At 39.0% G+C, this 21,654-nt stretch overlaps 1 protein-coding gene across 1 annotated transcript in view; it reads left to right on the top strand.

Moving 5' to 3' along the window:
* LEKR1 (leucine, glutamate and lysine rich 1) overlaps positions 1 to 1,304 on the top strand; it is a gene marked incomplete at both ends in the record, with an annotated part of 264,064 nt that extends 262,760 nt beyond the window's left edge. Inside the window, one exon of the mRNA XM_079705454.1 lies at positions 891 to 1,304. Coding sequence (XP_079561580.1) covers positions 891 to 1,304 — 414 coding nt within the window. The remainder of the gene's footprint in view (positions 1 to 890) is intronic.
* Between the last annotated feature and the right edge of the window lie 20,350 nt (positions 1,305 to 21,654).

Genomic DNA, 21,654 nt, shown 5'->3' with positions numbered 1-21,654 from the left:
TTGTTCTTTATTTCAGTATATATCTTACAAAAGAGCGGATCATCAGTATATTTAAGTTCTACTGAGAAAGCATCACATAAAATTACTGATTTTATTATCTAAATGCTAGAGCTGATATATTTTATTCTTTCAATTTTATAATTCAAGCAATTTTTATCTGTCATGTACTGAAGTTTCCCTTCATTATAAAATAACATACTTGGGACTTCCCTGGTGGCGCAGTGGTCAAGAATCTGCCTGCCAATGCAGGAGACACGGGTTCGAGCCCTGACCTGGGAAGATCCTACATGCCGCAACTAAGGCCGTGTGCCACAACTGCTGAGCCTATGCTCTAGAGCCCGCGAGCCACAACTACTGAGCCCGTGTGCTGCAACTACTGAAGCCCGTGCACCTAGAGCCCGTGCTCCGCAAGCCCCCACTTGCCACAACTAGAGAAAGCCCGCGCACAGCAACGAAGACTCAACACAGCCAAAAATAAATAAATAAATAAATAAATTTAAAATAAATAAATAAAATAACATACTTAATTGCACTACAGATATCAACTACAGATGTCACATGTGCAGGACAGACTGTCTCAGGCACAGAGGAGTTGAAACCCCACTGAAGTAGGCATCGGACGTTCTGAGTTCTAGCACCAACTCCACCACTATCATCTGAGTGACCCTGACTCTTGGTTCCTCTTCTGCAAACTGTGAGGGTTGAACCAAATGTTCTCTTAAAGTTCTTTCCAGCTTCACAGGTCATTTGCATTTTTGACTTATTTGTCCCTGTCAAAGAACATAGACCTCTGATTTCCAGTTCAGTTCTCAATTTATACTGCCAGTAACTATCCATATGTACACTGTTTAAAGCTAGGGCTGCTTTTTGTTTCCTTTTTCTCATTGCAGAACACTTTTCTTCAGGAAACAGTGCGTAGAGAGTGTGAAGAACGCTTTGAACTGACGGAGGCTTTGAGTCAAGCCAGAGAACAGCTCCTGGAGCTCAGGAAGCTCAGCGGACGGTTACCCCTGTCACCATGCTCCCTCAGCCAGAGCAGCCTAACCTCCTCTGTTGCAGCTAGCAGCAGTCAGGGAGAGAAGAGGCTCGCAAGACTGAACTCCGAAAAGAGAATCAAAATCCCCAGCCTGCACGGGGTGTCGAAACCCACCGCTTCCCCAGCCTCAACTCAGCCCAGCAGGGTCAGCAGCTCAGGTTTGCCCACATTCCCCCAGCCACACCCTCCCCGGGATCGACCGTCTTCAGTCAGTGAGACCCGGCAGAGACTGGCTGTCATTCTGCAGAGGAGACTGAGTCAGCAGTGATGGAGCCAAAGTCAGGAGCAGCTCCACACAGCATGCCTGTCTTTCCCAGAGTCCAGGAACTCACTGTACGAGGATGAAAAAGATCAAATTATTACCACAGATTAAGAATGCATACTTACAGATATTTTTAACAAGAAGTTGGAAAAGCTAACGAATTGTGAAACCACATTTTCCAAGAGGCCTTTGAAACTGCAACAGATAATGAAGTTGTTGGTATTCCAGTGGGCCAGTTTCTATATTTATGTATTGTGTGTTTCGATGTGCTCTATGAATATGCCCTTTTAGAGATCATAGGTAAAATTTTTCACCCATAGCATCTTTTCTACTTTTTTGCACCATTACAAGCAGATCTACTTCCACAAAACAATAATAATAATAATAGATTTTATTGGTTTTGTTGGTGTTTGTTCATTTGTTTGTTGAACTGAATAGGTTAAATAGATGTAATTAGTATTCCAAATAGAAAATGAAAGGACTTAATCCTTAATTTGATAATTTTCAAAATGCTTATTCAAATATTCACAAAGTTCATCATAATCAAAAGTTTCTCTTTTTCACCTCACAATCTAATTGGTTAATCTAATTTCTTTTTAAGTGTGGTCAGAAGTAATGATAGGTAAACTTCAGGAAGACAGTCTGGGGACCCTCTAGAAAAAGGGACAGAAACTCCAATTCAAGAAAAAGGTGGTTTATTTCTCAAACTATAGAGATTATTTTCGATAACAAGCAGCCTGGTCATGAAAATATTACTTGGTAGAGATTTTCTTCATTGAATGCTTTTTGGTATTCCAGGTCAGATTTTGGGTTTAACTAGTATTCTGGAGCCATTGTGTAGAGAACTAATTCAAGACAGTTTAGTAGATGCACGTAGTGCTAATTTGGGATTAAAAGTGTATTACCCCTGAAAATGGGCATCTTGTTAACATGTTTTCTATTTTCAGACTGAAAAATTAAAACCAGAAACCAGACCAGCTATTTTACGTAATCTTAAAGCTTCAGGCTCCTCCCGTTTCTTAAAACACAACTCTTTACCTTACGCTAGTATTTATTTATCATTTTATCCATCTAATAATAGTGTATTTTTCTTCCATGACTGATTTTACTCAAATCCTTCATCTGACTACATCATAGATATCCAGGCTTCTTACTCCCAGATTAGAATGGTACTAACACATGTGAAATATGGCACATAAAACTCTCTGCTATTTGGCCACCATATAGATGAGAGAATCCAAAGGTACTTGGAATCCCTTCCATGTGCAAAAAAAGTAAAGTTACTAATCAAAATCAAGTTTATATCCAATCTTTCAAAGGATTGATCTAATCTAGGGTGTTTTAACCTCAAAAACTTCCACATTAGCCCCACTAACTTCCCTGACTAGTTTAAGTGAGCACATCGTGCGTACTTATAATGCATTTGACAAGAGAACATAACGTCAGCTAATGGTGGTGCTGGAGTGGATCTTAGAGGCCAACCCCAACAATCTCTCTCTCTCTTTTGTTTTTTTTTGCCAGTTTGTTCGTGTTTTATTGACGCCTGGATGTCAGGCCTTGATCACGCACTTCCACGGTGCGTGTGGCTCCTTCCGCAGCTGCCTCTTGGCCTTCAGGTGCCCTTCGGGCTTGTTCAGCCGGCGTCACATGGCACAGTTCCAGGGGTTTATACTTGCCCTTATATAATTTCCTGAGGTTCTTCTTGCGAGTCTGGTTGATGACGGTGAGAACATGGGCGATGGATTTGCTAACACCTCAGACCTTGGAGAGTTTAGAAGCCGCGCCTCTTGTCACTTTAGCGACGCGCTGCTGAGACAGCGCCACCTTCAGGTCCTCCAGTTGTTTCAGCAGCTCCTCCTTCTTGTCTCCAAGGTCTCCGGCCTTAATCTTGGCCATGGCTGTACAAGCGGCCTCGGCCGGCTTCTTAGAGGGAAAGAGCAACAGTCTCTTTACAAATAAGGAATAGATGCTCAAAGAAGTCTAACTTAGCTAAGGTGGGACAGCTAGTTAGTGACTGAGCTAGAACCAGAACCACTATTACCTGAACCCAACCTTTCCACCTCACTTTTCCACTTACCAGAGAGTCCCAAACCTCCATCATGACTTTTGTCAGAAGCACCTACACTGTGGTTACCTAATATTTTCTTTAAATGCACTCAATTTTTAAACTTAAATTTATATAAAAAGGAAGCTTGACCCAAGGAGGAATAATTATAAAGTAATGAGTTTAATATACTTTAAGATAAATATATATCTATTAAAATACAAAATGTTGTTAATATACCCCCTAAAATTATCTTGTATAATGCCAGCAGTACTCGTGCCACACTCTGGAGACTACTCCACCAGACCTCAGTGTTTTTGATCTGGTGTTTGCATGTTCAGATTACAAATACTCATGACATAAGGTGGATGGCAAAAGCTAGTGGAAACTCTAGTAAAAGCACAGGATAATATTTTGGGCAACAGTCTTTGTTGTCATATTATGCATGCTTTTCCATAAGCTTGCAATTTCAGTTCTCTCTTCAGGAACCATGGGGATACATTTTTTCTAAATTATGAACATATTTAAATTTGTAAAGAACGTCACCCATAAGCTTTTCTAAAGTGATATAAAGACCATCCATGCAAAACCTGGTTTCTCAGTTTGTTGTTACACTCTTACTCTACAATGAGTAATTCGGTAAATAGGCACTCTGAGAATAGAATCATGATCTGCAGTCAGGCTGTATTATATTCCACACGTAGGTCAGAGAGGTAATTCCATGGATAAACATAGAGACAATATTTACATTTATTTCAACCTAGACCATCTGAAGCAGTCTAGGTTGTGTGCTTATATCTTTTGAAGAAAGACACTTAGAAAAGAGGATAGCATTAGAGTATGTAACCTGAGCGTTAAGAACACATTCAAACTTTCCTTGATTTTTGCACTGATTAACTCCTGGCATGAAAGAGCATCAGGAATGTTAAGAAACCAGTGAATATTATGGCACAATAGGGCTCTCAAATGCATATAATGGATATTAAGTCTAATAGTTTTTATTTCCCTATAGACATACATTTTCCATGACTTCAGTGGAAGAATTTTTAGGTGTCAAAAGAAAAGAATATCATAGAAAATATTCCTTAGGAAATTATAATACTATTTGTTTCTTTTCTTAAACTTAGATTGGTAGACAAAGATGGGGAAATTTTTCTATAGTTAACAGATTTCTCAAGCACTATTTTTTAAAAGTTTATTGAATTAAATGACTATAGTTAGTCAGAACTACTTAAAAGTTATATTTTCTGGCAATAGAATTGACTGGAAGAGAAATTAATATTGAAAATTATGTTAGCTAAGATCTTTTAATGTTCTATTAGTCTAAAAGTTTCTGTAATATTACCGATTATAGCCAATTTCTTTTTGATTATGCAACGTTTTCTCAAGCTTTATCTTTTAAAGTTCTTATGATTATTATAATATTGCACTTATAGATCAACCTAGTACCCTAAAAGGGTTAATTCTCTGTAGCTGAAAATTCCGAACCATCATGTTGACTCTTACTGAGCATGGGAAATCAATTTGGTGTGTGTCCAAAGTTCACAAATCCCATAATGATTATGGATTTTTTTACTTTCATGTTTTAAGAAAATAATTAATGTATACTGTAACTTGCGCAGGGCACCTTTAATGATCCCAAACCATGATAGACAATAATGGAAGCATTCCTAAGGCAGTATCTGTGGTATCTTAAAGAAGAAATTCTACTTTTTCTTTTGAAAATATTAACCCTGTGTAACAATAAATTGTAAAGCCAGTGTAATTGTGTTGCATCTTTAGAATCTGAAATATAAATTATATCATCTTTGTATATTCTGAATTAACAGATAAAAAATTTTAACAATAGTTGAATCTGAAACACACTTATCCTATGGCAGTATTTACCATGATCCAGAAAATTGAAAGTTTTCTCTCTGCTCTAGCATTTATATAGTGTCATGCTTTATATCCATTAAGTGAATAAAAACTGTACTAAAAATCCCTTACCCTCATAATATAGCCTTAACACTTAGGCTATATTATATATTCACTCATTTCTTCAACAGATATGGAGAATTGAAAAAGCACCATGAAAGTTACAACGATAATTAAGATGTACTACAGATGCCCAAGAATTGTATAATAGAGGGCAGTGAGGAAGTGTATGCAGAGATTATAATATAGGGCAGCAGGTGTTGGGAAGAGAATCAAAAACACAGTGTTATATGAGTTCAACTTTTTGATGGAAGAATCAGGGAACACTTTAAGCAAGAATTGGAATTTACAATAGGTCTTGAAGAATGGAGGAGGGTTTTATAGAAGAAGGTATACCAGGTAGAGGACATGTATAAACAGAGTCGTAGATATGTAGAAAATACTTGGTGAAGGGAAGTAGTGGGAACCTGAAAAAGGTAGGTTGACCCCAGAGCTTGGAGGTGTTGAATAAGAGCCCATAGCAGGATTTTGACTTAGAAGTGGCATGCACTTTGTTGAAATTTGGGAACCTAGCTCTGGCAGGGCTGTATTGGAATAATTATAGAGTGAAAAGGCTGGAGGTGGAACACCAATCGGTAGATTTGTAAAGTAGTCCAAATAAGAGTTAATGACGTTCTGAATAAAGATGCTGATAATGGGAATAAACAGGAAGCAGCGGACTCAAATTCTATTCAGAGAAGGGAAAGAATTTGTTCCCTGTTAAATGCACTTTGAAACCATTACCAGCCTTTGCCACTTAGCAGGGGTGCAGTGTATGAAATTGGTTCCAATTAAAGTATCACCCTTTATTTAAGAATATTACAGCTTCTCTGAAAATGTGAAATAATAGGAACTACTTTTTCATTTGGGCAACAGATAACTAACCCACAGATTCAGTATTCACAAGAATTCTCCTTAAAGCAAACTACAAATCTGAATAGTGTTCTAAGAATTATGAGAGAAGAATGTGGAAATTGACATTAAAAATAGCTATCATCTTGGCTCAAAGAATGCAAAGCACAACTCAGTGGTGAGCTTTGGGAGTGATACAATGCAATAAACTTCTTTCCGATTTTTGCTTACCATTTATGAGGGAAAATACAGAAGATAGCAGCCAAAATAAAAATAAGGATTATCTTAAAGTCCTTAAATTTTATAGTTCTGAAGGGACCTGACACATCATCTGGTCCAGACCTGTAATTTTACAGAAGGAGATAATAGGTCCCTTAAATGTTGAATAATTTTCCATTCTTATAGTTGCTTAACAGCTGACTTGACAAGAGAGCCTGGGCCTCCAACTCTTGGCCACACATCTCATTTCTACACTGGAAGAACAGTAACAGTGCTCTAAATTTTTGCTACTCAAAGTGCTTCAGCAGGATCAGTGTCTCCTGGGAGCTTGTTAGAAATGCAGAATATCAGGCCTCACACCCAAACCTGCTGCATGAAATCAGATTTTAATGAGACCCTGAGGTGGTTCATATACATGTTAAAGTATGAGAATCACTGCTCACAGTGGTGCCATTGCCCCAGCATATTCCACCTCCAAGAGCTGTGTGTTAGTGTTAGATGGAAATTGCCTCGCCATACTCGGTTCCCTTATGCCTAATCTGAGACCACTGCCACCCACATCGTGTGGACCCACTCAACATCTCAGCTTCCAGTGCACTCAATTCTACTTCTTTGCCTATTGACTGTGAATCTGTAACTCTCTAGGAAAACTAGTGAATTAAAGGAAATCAATATTCAGCCAATATTCATAAATAGCTTATATCATCACCCAAATTTCTGAGCCTGAAAAGAACTAGAGATTTGTTATTAAAAAAAAAAATCCAATAGAAATACTTTCATTTTGATCATTGGCAAGTCATTGAATAACCTTACGTTTTAATCTCATAATGATATATATTTGGATATCTGATTCCCAAAAGAAAATTTGACAATGCTGGTTTTCTTTTGAGGCTTGTGAAACAGAATACTTAGATAAGTTGTTCGAATTATGAAGGAAATATTAGAGTATCATTATTCCCCCTGAAAGTAGTTCTCAGTCACTTAAATATAAAACAGTAACTTACAGTATTACACCTAGATCAGTTTATTTTAAAGGTAGAACTGAATGAGAATTTGATTCAGATTCTCAATTTCAAAATCTGTATTTAACACAGTAAGGCACTATGCTCACTTGTCTGTGAGCATTCAGTCAGCTCATCTCATTATACCACAGGGTGGCCATATTCTCTAATCTTTGAATTCAGAAAATAGTGAAAGGGATTGAATTCATTTGCCATTAAAAAAGTTTTGAATACTTTTTATTAACATACTTACTGCTGTTATTTAACTTGTATGGTTATTTGTTATTACTATTAATTCTCATAAATAATAATAATTCAAACCCAAGAATTAGACAGACATATAATTTAGAATATTGAAGCACTTTTAAGTAGAGGCTTTCATATGACTTAACATTGGAAATATATTTGTTTTCTGAAAAATACGAACATCTGGCTTTGCATTGGGCACCATGGAAGGATACATCCACCTTTCTCCCAAGTGAGCTTGATGTGGTCTAACACATTAATCTAAAGAGACACCTTTTGCCCTCTGCCTTCTTAAAGTGAATGAGTTCTACAGTTGTAATTTCCTATCTGAAACCTTAAATATCTAGGGAATAAAGGTTACTGTCAAGATTCAAGTGACTACTTCTTTCATTTAAAGTGGAATTTCTTAAAACCCAGGGCAGCCAGGTTTCCATTTTCTATTACTAGACTTTTTTTTTTTTTTTTTAAGATGTTGGGGGTAGGAGTTAATTAATTAATTAATTAATTTTTGCTGTGTTGGGTCTTCGTTTATGTGCGAGGGCTTCCTCTAGTTGTGGCAAGCGGGGGCGACTCTTCATTGCGGTGCGCGGGCCTCTCACTATCGCAGCCTCTCTTGTTGCAGAGCACAGGCTCCAGAGGCACAGGCTCAGTAGTTGTGGCTCACAGGCCTAGTTGCTCCGCGGCATGTGGGATCTTCCCAGATCAGGGCTCGAACCCGTGTCCCCTGCATTGGCAGGCAGATTCTCAACCACCGCGCCACCAGGGAAGCCCTATTACTAGACTTTTTAAATGGTTGAAGTTTAAACTGGGATCTCATGGGATCTCAAAGTTAGAGTCTTTTTATTCTTCCAAGGGGCACGTGGTACTCAGTATAGAACTGAGGTTAGTGAGAAGAGGTAAAGTTAGGGAGAAAAGAATCCACTACCTTATTTAATAGCAGTGATTAGGTAAGGACCTAATACACGTTTCCTCCGGAATTGTTGGTCAATATTTTTGCCAATGTACCCTGAAAAAAAATTTTTTTAAATATGTACCTCTTGCACATTTTTAGGATGACATCTAAAACATTTCATCATAAATTTAAATAGTTGCAAAGGATATTGTAATGATAACCAGTATATTATAAATATGGACATTTAAAACTAAAACTGTTACTTTAATATATTTTTATAATTGTAAACCTTGTATTGCTCTCCTATCATATTAAATTACTACAAAAGCATGTACATAACTTTACAAAGTTCTTCTGGATTCAGTTGTTACTACAGTTATTAATATACTACTATTAAAAATAACATAAATATATTATAAATTTTGACAAATAATTAAGTATAAAAGTTAAGTTTTGCTGACAATGCATTTCTTGATACCATGAATCAGTATCTAATGTTTCTCTTTACATTTAATGAAAAAGAAGGTAGATGCAGTCAAAAACAATTGATCTGTACATAGGATCTTATTTACTTTTTATTAGTAGGATGTAGAAAATATTAAACATTTTATGATGAAATAAGATGAGGATTTTACTGTATTATAATAAACATTTGAAACAGTATCTGGTAAAAAATTGTTTTAACTACTTCATAGAATAATAAGTGCCAAGTGGAAAGATGTCATAGAAAGTTTATCTAGTATATCTCCAAAATTTTGATAGTCTAAGAAAACATTCTAATTACATTTAAAATAATTAGTGACACTAACCTATACTGCTTTGCTATTTAAAGTTTCTTTTCTTTCCAGATAAGGAAGTGTCCTGGGGACAAATATCAAGAAGACCTGAGACGCTTCCCTGGTGGTGCAGTGGTTAAGAATCTGCCTGCCAATGCAGGGAACATGGGTTCAAGCCCTGGCCCAGGAAGATCCCACATGCCGCGGAGCAACTAAACCCATGTGCCACAACTACTGAGCCTGCGCTCTACAGCCCTCGAGCCACAACTACTGAGCCCACATGCCTAAAGCCCATGCTCCGCAGCAAGAGAAGCCACCACAATGAGAAGCACACGCACTGCAACGAAGAGTAGCCCCCGCTTGCCTCAACTAGAGAAAGCCCGTGCATAGCAACGAAGACCCAACACAGCCAAAACTAAATAAATTATTTATTTATCTTTAAAAAAAAAAAAAAGACCTGAAAAGAGCTGCTTATATTTAAATGCATTGCAGGAAGGGGAATTTTTAACAGTCAGCCTTTCTTACTAGTGTTATTTTCGCCTTGCTTTCATGAGACTGTCCTCCAAATGCATACTTTGACAAAGCCAAGGCACACAAAAAAGAGACCCATCAGTCCAAAATTGTCTAACTCCCATGGCTACAATCTACTTGTATGTGAACTCAGAAAATCCTAGCATGGACTAAAATATCATTTCTAGCATGACACTTTATTTCAACAGGACTATTTATAAGTTAGGGAAATCCAGGAAGCTCTAATGAACTTAAGATCATCAACCCCTTCAAGTAGCCCTGGGGTACACATACTCCATGTTAAAGGCCACTGTTCTAACTTAGCAAGTCAAGTCAACCAGAATCTTGTTTGCATTGAAGCATTAGACCTTCTGGGCATAACTTAGTAGGGTACCTCAGGTCAGAGGGTTGGACTCCCAGACTTCAGATCCAAGACAGAGGCTGGGCTCCCCTCCCTGGGCCTGCCTCCACCCAAGAGTCCCCAGTGTCAAGGAGAGGACCTGAGAGCCACCTCCTGCCTCTTCTGGTCATGAGCCCAGATCACAGAAGAGGAAATTTCTGAGTGCAGCATCAGTGGGGTCCTTGTGGTTCTCTGTGACAATGTCCCCATGGAACTCTTAATATACTGTTAACCGGAGAGACCCCAGAACCGACCAAGGCCATCCACTTTATGCAGCGTAAGGCAGACCTGCAATCACCAAGCAGAAAAAGTTCTCCTTCAATATCCAGCTGGCAGCAGTAGGAGAAGCAGTGAAGAGAAATGTGAGACACAAAGATCAAGTTTGGGGTCAGGGAGGGCTTAAATTCTTTGTAACTACATGGTCGAAACTCTGAGCCAATAATTGTTAATGTCGTCAAATTCTCGATATCTACATTACATTAACTTGGGGAAAAGAGATTATACTTGTTTTTACCATTTGTGCCCTGGACACAGTATATTGGTAGGGAAAGATGGCCCTATTTGATGGAAAGAGATATTTTTCCATGTTTTGATTTTATTATTTATGATCAATATGAGATCATAATGAGAATATGAGAATTTATTTTGCTTATGTATTAAAGGCCCTTGAAAATGTTTGTCAAAGCATCTGTAATTTGATGTTTTAAACTGCTAATAATGCATTTCAGTAGCATATGTATATAGAATCTATATTGCTATTCCTACTTTAGTTACTGATGTCCCAAATGTTTCTAATACTAACTTAATAGGTGCACTCTTTAATTATCAATGGCCCCCAGATACCCAGAGTCTCTGCAACCATCCAACCCCTCCAGGATTGGGACAGATGTTGGAAAGACACCAGAAAGGGTGAGCATCTAGCTGGGTCTGAGGGCATGTGACCTGACTGAGTATATGGTCCTGACTGTATTTCAACCACAACATCTTTATGAACTGTCCATTTATTTATTTTTGTTGTTTACGCCTCTTCTGACATTCCTTAGTGTAAAAGCAGCTAAACTTTTAATGAAGAAATTGTACATTCATACAGTATTGAAACTCAGTCATTAAAAGTTTAATACAAACCTTACTCTAAATGTAATATCATGAGTTTCAGGACAGCTCTTCTTGTAAAGGTTCTGAACTTTCCTGAAAATATGATAAGAATGTTGTCTCAGCAGTTTTCCTTGGCTGCCTTTGGATTTAGTCCTAGTACTCCTGAGGGAATAATTTACCTCAGATCTTCTAACTTATCTAAATGTGTGTAAAAATGAGGCTATTATACTCCTTTAGTTAATGCAGGTTAGGATCAGGGTCTCGTTGCAGGTTAGATTGAGGGGTTTTCGTTCATTACCAAAAGGGCATGAATAAAAAAGCATGGAGTCCTCCTTGCCTGGTGAAAGGGGAGGTCTTCACAGGCATCAGGCTTATGCCCACACTTTGTGTCCCTGGTTTAAAAGCAGAAAGTAGATTTCTGGTGTAAAATGGCATGGCATCTAACAGGCCTTGATGCAACCCCTTCCAATATCCCATTAAAAGCCCTGTGATGGAAAAGGAAAGGTCACATATGCACAGCACACAGACAACCAAGTCACAGCAAGAACCTGGCCCCCCATTGCTGTGCCACATGGGTGCTGCCCCTCAAGGCACCCAAGCTACTTTGCTGGGAACATTCTGAGATGGCCATTCCTAAAAGAAAAGATGAATCTTGTGTGAGTGGTGGTGAGGAGGGAGAGATGGGCAGTGATGCACTATACCCTAGGAAGTGGGATTCTCTCAAATAGCAGTGGATCAGCATAACAGAGGCTGAGCAGCCGGGTAGAGAAATACACCTGATGGTACTTGTAGGAGTAGTAGTAGCAGCAGTAACAACAACAGTTTAGTACTAGTAGTAGTAGTAGCAGTAGCAGTAGCAATAATAAAGAAAATGATAATAGCAGATATTTATTGTTTATCATGGGCAATGTACAATACTAAGGGCTTTAAAAGTATTTCATTTAATGCTCCCAGAAACCCTATGAGGTTGACATATTTATTAGCTTCCTTTTACACATGATAAAACTGAGGCATAGAGAGGTTAAGCAACTCACCCAAGTCACACAGCTAGGAAGTGACAAAGCCTGGACTGGCAAATAGGCACTGTAAGCTGAAAACTGGACCAGGGACCAGGTACATCACCTTCCCCCCCACTCCCAAGTTTTGTCTCTAAGAAGGGATGTTACCCTCATTCCAGAGCAAACTTGAGAGATGCCTCTGTAACCTATCTGTTGAAATAAAGATCTAGCTTCATTTGAGAGTGGGCAATCAAGAAGGAAGGCAGAAAAGAAGGAAGGAAAGAAGGAAGGAACAGCTTAGAAGCTATGAAAAAAGCATTACAGAACAAAGGAAAGAAAGTAGCATATAGGAAATAACAAAACAGACCTAAGAAAAGATCTACTGCACAATCTTATGAGGCCCCTCTAGGAAGTGATTTAGCATCCTGTAGAAGCAAAATATTATAGGCCTCACATTCCTTTTTTAAAAATATGTCATTTTCTATATTAAGTCTTTAGGTCCTGTGCTTCCTGATTTATTTCTAGAATATGGTGTCCTAGCTATAGTCTTAAAAAAGCAGTTTCTTCTAAATACAGACAAAGGAGAAAAAGAGTATTAAGACTGGTACAGAAGGAGAGAGAAATAACAAATTATACAGCTGTTCACAAGATAAAACTCTCCAGATAAAGACAAAGGTCAAAATTTATAAGAATAAAAACATGTTCTAAATTTAGTAATCATAAAAGTGCTCCTAAAAATTGTCTATAAAAGTCCATTTTTGAGACATAGATCTTCAAAAGTTAAAGTTTCTTTTAACTTTAAATAAAGTTAATATAAAACAGAAGGCCTTAATGCAGCCCCTTCCAGTATCCCATTAAAAGCCCTGTTATGGGAAACATTGGTCTCTGATAAGCTGAATGGTCTCTGATATGCTGAACTACTACTGTACTTGAGATACTTGAAATTAAAGCCTTTTGTTCTCAAAAGTCATTTATGCTCTTTTTTCATTGTTAACAGTATGAAATTATAGAGTGAATGAACATTTTAGAGTGTGTATGGACTCCCATTGTTTTGTTTTGGAGCAAAGTATCTTAAGACTCTGTCTTTGCTGTTCTTCCTTTGATGTATTTCTACCATCTTATTATGTGCTTTCCACTCTCTCTCTCTCTTTTTTTCCTACTTGCCATCTTCTGAATAGATTTTCTTTTTTTGTTTCTTTTTCTTATTCCCACCATCATGCCCTACTTCTGTTCCTTTGGAAGTAATTCTCTCTACAACTATTTTTAGGAGTTACCCAGACATTTTTTTTTAATATTTTATTTTATTTATTTTATTTTTTACTTTTTGGCTGCATCGGGTCTTCATTGTGGCATGCAGGCTTCTCTCTACTTGTGGCGTGTGGGTTTTCTCTCTCTAGTTGTGGTGCGCAGGCTCCAGAGTCTCAGGTTCTGCAGTTTGCAGCACGTGGGCTATCTTGCTGAGGCCTGCGAGCTCAGTAGTTGTGGTGCACAGGCTTAGTTCCCCCGTGACATGTGGGATCTTAGTTCCTTGACCAGGGATTGAACCCGTGTCCCCCTGCATTGGAAGGCAGATTCTTTACCACTGGACCACCAGGGAAGTCCCAGGAGTTACCCAGACATTTTAACATGCTTACTTAATCTCTTGATGCGTCACCAAAACAATACAAGTACCTTAGAATATTATAACTACAACTTTCACAGTGTTCCAATTTATATTATATTTTGACCATATTTGAATTCTATCTTGTTTGTTTAACCTCACAAATTAGACATGACTATTATTGTTATATGTAGTCAATGTTCGTCAATTTCTTTGCTCACCATTTGTTCTTGCATCTCAGACTTTCCTCCATTTGGCCTCATAATTTTTCTTCATAAAGCAGTTATCCATGTCTAAAAGTTTTATTCAGTTTTTCTCCAATCTGCTAGATTTGTTTTTAAAAATTCTCTTATTCCTTGTTCACAAACTTTTCATTTCTTTAAACATACCAAACATGCTTATTTTATATTGTGCCTGATCATCTTTACAGATCTGATTTTTCTGCCTGTTTCTGCTGGTTCTCACTCATGGTGCTTTATTTTCTTGTGTGGGGTGGAGGGGAAGGGCAGAATATGCCTATGTGTGTTTTTATGTGAGCTTAAGTTCCTTGGAACTTTATCTATAGGAATTCTTTGAGACCTGGGTAGAGACTGCATTCTTCCATAAAAGATTTGCATTTGCTCTTGATTATTCAAACATTCTTGGAGCACTTATATTAAAATTCTCTTCTTTCAGTTTTTCAGATGCAGATAAAATAAATCCATACAAAAAGCCACGTGAGGGCCAGGCTGCAGGTACAGATTCTCAGGTGAGAATTCATCCCACTCTCCTCCAGCATAAAGATCAAATCAAGATGCATGGCTGTCTCCTGCATAGCAGGTTATTTTTTACTCATCCTTTGAACTGAAGGTAAAGCCCTTTGAGATTCCAGCTTTATCTGAGAGTCTCCTATAAAACTTCCAATTTTGCATGGGCCCAAGGCTTCATCTCCTCCCCTCCACTATCAAACATTTTCCAAAAAGTTCAAGGTTTCCAGGTTTTGGCAGAAATACTGAGAGAGCTGGCTTTGGCTCTCCTCTCCCAAAGTCGCTACTTCTGTCTTGTTTTTGATTTCTGCAGATTCCTTACTTCTGTGCCATCTGTTGATGCCTTTAAAAAGTGTTTTCTTTTTTATTTTGTCTAGCATTCTGGTTGTTTTCACTGGGTAAATCTTTTAGCATATCTAGTTCAGCAAACTAAAGCCAGTAAATATGCTGTGGAGATGGGGGGACATCCCCCCCACCCCGCAATGTATGTGCTGAATTGAAGACCTCTGTAAAGCACTGTGTCAGAAGAATACAGAGGTCTGGGAACCAAAGGATAGAAACAAAAGTGGCCTCATTTACCATTATTCCAATGACCACCTTTCTCTTTTTTTGTAATATAACAAGTCAAAGCTAGAAATTTCCTCCAGTCATCTGCTTCTGGGAGAAGCAAATCCATATAGTGTTTAATGTAGAATATAGTTTTCTGTTTGGAAAATACCCAGGATATGTTTTGTTTATTTTGATTTTTTGGTTATTTTTAGTCCATAGCAAATTAGAACAAACATTGCTCTCTAAAATTAATCCTGAAAAGAAATGCTGATTTTTAAGTAAAATTATCCATACTTTTTAACTTTATATTATTTCTCTTCATTCATTCATTCAACAAACATTTATTAAGCTCTTTGTGCCAATCATTATGCTGAGGTGATAAATTAAGAAACATCTGTACCAGATAGTTAATTTCTTGCCTTAAATACTGTAAAAAAAATTTAGAGAGGAAGATGAAAACCTGCTTTTCTGCAGATAACCAGTCAGTGTTTGACCACAAAGCATTGGTTACCTGATTTCAAATCGCTTCTAAACAATTCTCCAACACATTTTGAATGAACCCCAGGAGCTCCAATGACTGTGTCATTAATAAACTGTTGAACTCATAATTATTTACAAAGAAATGGATCAAAAAAGAAATTTCTTTAAGAGGTGAAGAACATAAGTTACATATTTCCTGTTGAATGAATTCTCCACTAATTCATTCAGTATAGATTCATGGCTTCAGGAAAAGAAGAATACAAAAAATACGTTTAATCAAAAAAGCCTAGATTAAGACAAAAATTAGCAACAGCATCCCTCACTTTGGAGGCATTTCCAAACTCTGTTTCACTTACTATCACCATTGGCCAAGGGCATGCACCGTCTCATTTGCTTTTCCCCCACGGTGCACATGGCAAAGGCCTGGACGTGCTACCTATACGCTGGGCTGGGTGAGAGTATTAGCAGAGCTCTCCTGCTTACCCCAAACAATCTGTGACTGTGCAGCCTGTATTTCTCATTCAAAGTAAATTCCAAGTTAGTCTGAACAGAAACACCCTTTGAAGTCATGAAAAGCATGGCATAGTTAAAAGAAGTGATGATCTAAGTGGTCTTTGTTTGGCATTGGGATCAAACACTACATTTGTTATCCAAAAAATTAGAGTATTTTGACCTTTATCTCTTTATACAGCATTTAGGCAAGAAATGGACCGCGTAAAGATATGTTACTATACTCTGCTCCTTCCTGAGCTGGATAGTTTTTATGTCATGACATCAGTTTTCCTTACTTACAATTATCCCTTAATCTCTTACGTCAATAACATATTCACACATATTGAGTCTTCTTCTGTAATTAGCATTGACTGAATTCCAAACCTAACGCCTAAGTAACTACCTGGGGTATGGTTTAAGAAGACAACTCTGAACTGCCTGCATCTGCTGCTACATCATGCCTGGGAGAAACAGACTCTCCCTTAGTGATCTACGAATAATTTTAAAAGAATGAAAATCAGAGTTTATCAAGTTCATGTTACTATTTTTATGTATTGGCATTTGGAAAAGTCTCTAGTCATTGTTTTTCATTATCACTATGGCTTGTAAAGCCTCCAATATAGTCATTTTGGCAAATGAATGAACATCAGCAACTGCATGAGAACAATGGCCTCACTTTGTAGTGTGAAGTGGGGAAAATATTTTTTAATTTTCTAACAGGTGCTGGGCAACGAATCTGACTCATAGAGATAGTAATTATACCTCTTTTCTAAAGTGAAGCAGCAGAGAGAGAATATACTAAAATTAATGAAGAAAGCAAGACTTAGGTTCATTTTTTTTAGGTCCATTTTTTCTATCTGGAGAATTCATGATCCTGAGAGGTTTTTAAAATGAATCATGCCTTGTGAAGTATAGCTCAGGAGCAGATATTTGTCTTTGTGTCAAAAACAAGGACTCAGGGCTTCCCTGGTGGCGCAGTGGTTGAGAGTCCGCCTGCCGATGCAGGGGACGCGGGTTCGTGCCCCGGTCTGGGAAGATCCCACATGCCGCGGAGTGGCTGGGCCCGTGAGCCATGGCCGCTGAGCCTGCGCGTCCGGAGCCTGTGCTCCGCAACGGGAGAGGCCACAGCAGTGAGAAGCCCGCGTACCGCAAAAAACAAAAAAAAAACAAAAAAAAAAACAAGGACTCTTAGCAAATTGAATCTCTTCCTACCTTTAGATAATTCAAGAAAGATAAAATCTTGAGGGCTTTATAGTACTGAGCAGGGATAAAGCCTTCTTACAGACTGGAACAAAATTCTTACCAATTTCAACTGGCAGATAAAAATGTATTTCAGAACTGATTTTCACATAAAGAACTTTATAATACTAGAACACTCCATGCAGCCAGGGTGGTTGGTAATTGTGTAAACATACTACATTATGTGAAAATGAAAACTGATTGATTCTTGTGGAGCATGCGTTAGTGATAGCGTGAGTCAGAGCAAGAAACGTTTTCTCATTCCTTAAGAGGTGAAAGTAAGGTGGGAGGAGGGGTGGGGAGAGGGTTGGTTTGACAATGAAGTAGTATGACAAAGACCAGCTGAAAACAAGGGCAAAAATTGCAAGGTAGGTGCGCTTTAATTTGAATTGCAAAGGGCAAGTGTATGACCTTGAATATTTGCTCCATGCCTTATTCAGCACCTGTAGCTCACAGATATGGATGTAAAATAGTTCCAAGTCCAATTCAACTCAGTAGAAGATTGTGTTCTCTCTCTCTCTCTCTCTTTCTCTCTCTCTCTCATTTTTGGAATGTGATATAAAACAATAAAACAGAGATTGACAAAAAAAGACATTGCTAGGAATTAATTTGTGAAGAAAAGTTCTAAAGACTAGCTGCCAGTCACCCTAGCTCCTGGCATTCCTGCATGTCCTTAAATCATCCTCTGACTGCTGATGGCAGCTTCCCTCCCAAGCCCCTTTTTAGATGCTGTTTATTCAGCTATTGTAAACTGACCATGTTGCAACAGAAGAGCACCCACTTGTACACAGTGACATGTCTTGCATCACTTTGCAGTCAGCACTGTCTTATACTGAAGATTTGTCTGAGGTTTCCTTGGGCACCAAACAGAAAACAAGCAAACAAACAAAAGCTACCTGAGATCAGATCTTGCCATTGGCTGTGGAGAAGGACAAGTTATCACAGACATCTATCCCCTAAGCAGGTCATCATGTAAAGGGATATGGGATCAAGAACAGCATAAGCCTGAACTTACAGCCAGGAAAGTATTTGTGGGTAGAATGTAGATCACTGAGCTCATTCATTCTTTTCACTGACATCTACAACTACAGGGAGTGTAAACAATAACTAAGAATCCACTGTGTTATGGACTGAATTGTGTTCTCCCCAACCCTAAATTCATATGTTGAAGCCCCAATTTCAATTATAACAGGATTTGGAGACAGGACCTCTAAAGAGGTAAAGATAAATGGAGACATAATGGTGGGACCCTAATTTGATAGGACTGTATCCTTATAAGAAGAGGAGGAGACACCAGGGATGTGCATGCATGGAGGAAAGACCATGTGAGGACACAGTGAGAAGACTTGCCATCTGCAAGCCAAGGAGAGGGGCCTCAGAAGAAGCCAAACCTGCCAATGCCTTGTTCTTGGACTTGCAGCCTCTAGAACTGTGAGAAAATAAGCTTCTGTGGTTTAAGTCACCCCGCTGTTATGGCAGCCTGAGATGGTTTACAGGCATAGTGCCATCCCAGTGCATCCCGTTGCTGCACTGAGTTGCAGCCCAGAAGCATGGTGATAGCCAGAACTCCATGAAAGCCTGATGCACACACCAAATTTGGCTTCTTTGTCAATTCTTGTCTCTCTTGTGCATTATACTAATAGAAAAAGGAATAGAAGGACCATCAATTAGATTCCATGTGCTGGACACTGCCCTGAGGATGCAAAAGTGACTCACACAGTGGCTTCCCTTAAGGAACTCATCATCTGGAGAAAGCCAAAGGCAAGATGAGTCAGTACTTTGATATAGGTATAGAGAAGGGCTTTGGAAAATAAGAATGACTAATTTTAATTTAGGACATGGAATTATGGGAAGGAAAGGAAGGATCAGGAAAGGCTTCACAAAGAGGGAGTTTAAGGAGAAATGTTTTTGTATCTACTGCTCTCTAACCACTTCAAACTTAGTGGCATAAAACAATCACCATTTTATCATGCTCAGGAAGTCTGTGGGTCAGGAGTTTGGATGAGACACAATTTGGACAGCCTGTCTCTGCTCCATAGTGTCTGGACCCCAGTTGGCTAGCAGTGACTCAAACAACAGGGGGCTGGAAGCATCCACTTCCAAGGTGGCTCTTCACTCATGTGCCTGGCACCTGGAATGAAGGACAGGTTCAGCTGGAATGCCGACCAGAGCACCCTAGATGGCCTCTCCAAAATGGCAGCCTTGGGGTGGTTGAGCTCTTACACTGCACTTCAGGGCATCAGTATCAAGTACCCTCAGCGAATGTGGCAGAAACTGCATGGCTTTTTGTGACAGCCTCAAAAGTCACAAAACATCGTTGCCACTATGCCCATTTGTTGAAGCAGTCCCACTTAAAGGGAGGGGACACAGACCCCACCTCTCTTAAGAAGGAGCAATCAATTTGTTACCATGTTTTAAAACTGCCATATGGACCCTAAAGCATGAATAGGATTTCAATAAACCTCATGCACTGAAGCTTTATTGCCTAAAATGGTTTTTTTTCTGATTTTACATGAATGCGCATTCTTTATTTAAAAGAAATGAAAAGGGCTTCCCTGGTGGCGCAGTGGTTGAGAATCTGCCTGCCAATGCAGGGGACACGGGTTCGAGCCCTGGTCTGGGAAGATCCCACATGCCGCGGAGCAACTAGGCCTGTGAGCCACAACTACTGAGCCTGCGCGTCTGGAGCCTGTGCTCCTCAATAAGAGACGCCGTGATAGTGAGAGGCCCGCGCACCGCGATGAAGACTCGCCCCCGCTTGCCACAACTAGAGAAAGCCCTCGTGCAGAAACAAACACCCAACACAACCAAAAATAAATAAATAAATAAATTTATTTAAAAAAAAAAAAAGAAATGAAAATCATGGAAAAATAAAAAGAAACTTCCTCATTATTTCACCAGGCAAGCTATATGACTGGACCTGAGCTAGGAATTAGAGCTATAACTTTAAGTAAGACATAGTTCTTACCTCAGAGGGTTTCCTACTAAACCATAAAGAGATAACCACTGCTGATATGTGGGTGCAGTCCTTTCCAATTTGAATAAAATGGATTGAGATGATTCCATAGTTACAGGTTTGTGTCCTGTTTTTTTTACGCCTGGTACACAAGATAGTGTGAGTTTCCTCATAGTATTAAATATTCCACAAAACTGTGATTTTGAATGGGTGTATCACATATCATCATGTGAACAGACCATTGTTTATTTCCCTGCTGCTAGACATTTAAGTTGTCTTCCAGTTTTGGCTATGACAAAATAATCATTTAATAAATATGCTTAGTCATCTTTCTGCTTCTCTGAAAATTTTCTTAGGATAAAGTCCTCAATTAGTTGAATTACTAGTTCAGAAAGAAAGAATGTTTTAAAAGCTCTTGATTATGGTTTTGCAATTTGGTTTGCAAAAATATTGTCCCAGTTTGCATTTCCCTAGTGTGTGTTTGAGGAGCATCGAGCAGCAGAACACGTGGGAAGCAAGTCTGTTACCCAGGTAAGGGTGGAAAGATTTGGCCCAGTCTGAACTGAGTAAAAGAATACTGCAAGAAACCAAAAGGCAGGTTAGAAACCATAGTCAGCTAATAACCAGCATGGGCTTGGCAACTAAAGAGATGGATGCTGGGAGATGATTACTACGGAGTCTGGGTAAATGAAAAGACTTCCCTGGCTTCAACTTTGGGGCAACATTCTGAAACCAAGTGTGACTTAAGGGATGCTCAGAAACCCAGGTTCATTGTGCGTGTGAATTAGGGCTCCTTGGGTGGTAAGCAACAGAAACCAACCCTGGCTAATCTACACCAAAATGTAATTTACTGGAAAAACAGCTAATTTCTCAATGGCTAGGAAACCAGGCTCAGAAACCAGGACAAAATGGACAGGAACCGAGGAACTTCATGGGCAGGAAGCAGCCCAGAATCAAGGGTCTAAGACACAAGAACCCCTCACCAGTGTCACCTGGGTACACTGCTGTGAATAAGGAATGACCTCCAATTTGATTCTGTCTTTTGATGACTTTGCTCCAATTTCGGATTCCAGGGAAGGCAGATCTGACTGACCTCAAAAAATTCGAGTGCCTGACCTTGGGCCAGGGACAGGCAGGCACCTCGATTAACAGCTTCCGGTATGTGGAAGAAGTAATTCCCAGAGGTGACTCAGGGCACAGTCAGCCCAAACCAAAAATTATCTACCATACCACTTTACCTGGCAGGGGAAGTACACTAATACTTAACCAGCGTTCATCTCTGAGCCCAGAGTCGCTTACCAGACT

The sequence above is a fragment of the Hyperoodon ampullatus genome (assembly GCF_949752795.1).
Source record: "Hyperoodon ampullatus genome assembly, chromosome: 5".
In the NCBI taxonomy this organism is placed as follows: Eukaryota; Metazoa; Chordata; class Mammalia; order Artiodactyla; family Ziphiidae; genus Hyperoodon; species Hyperoodon ampullatus.
This window is presented reverse-complemented; position numbering and strand designations above follow the sequence as displayed.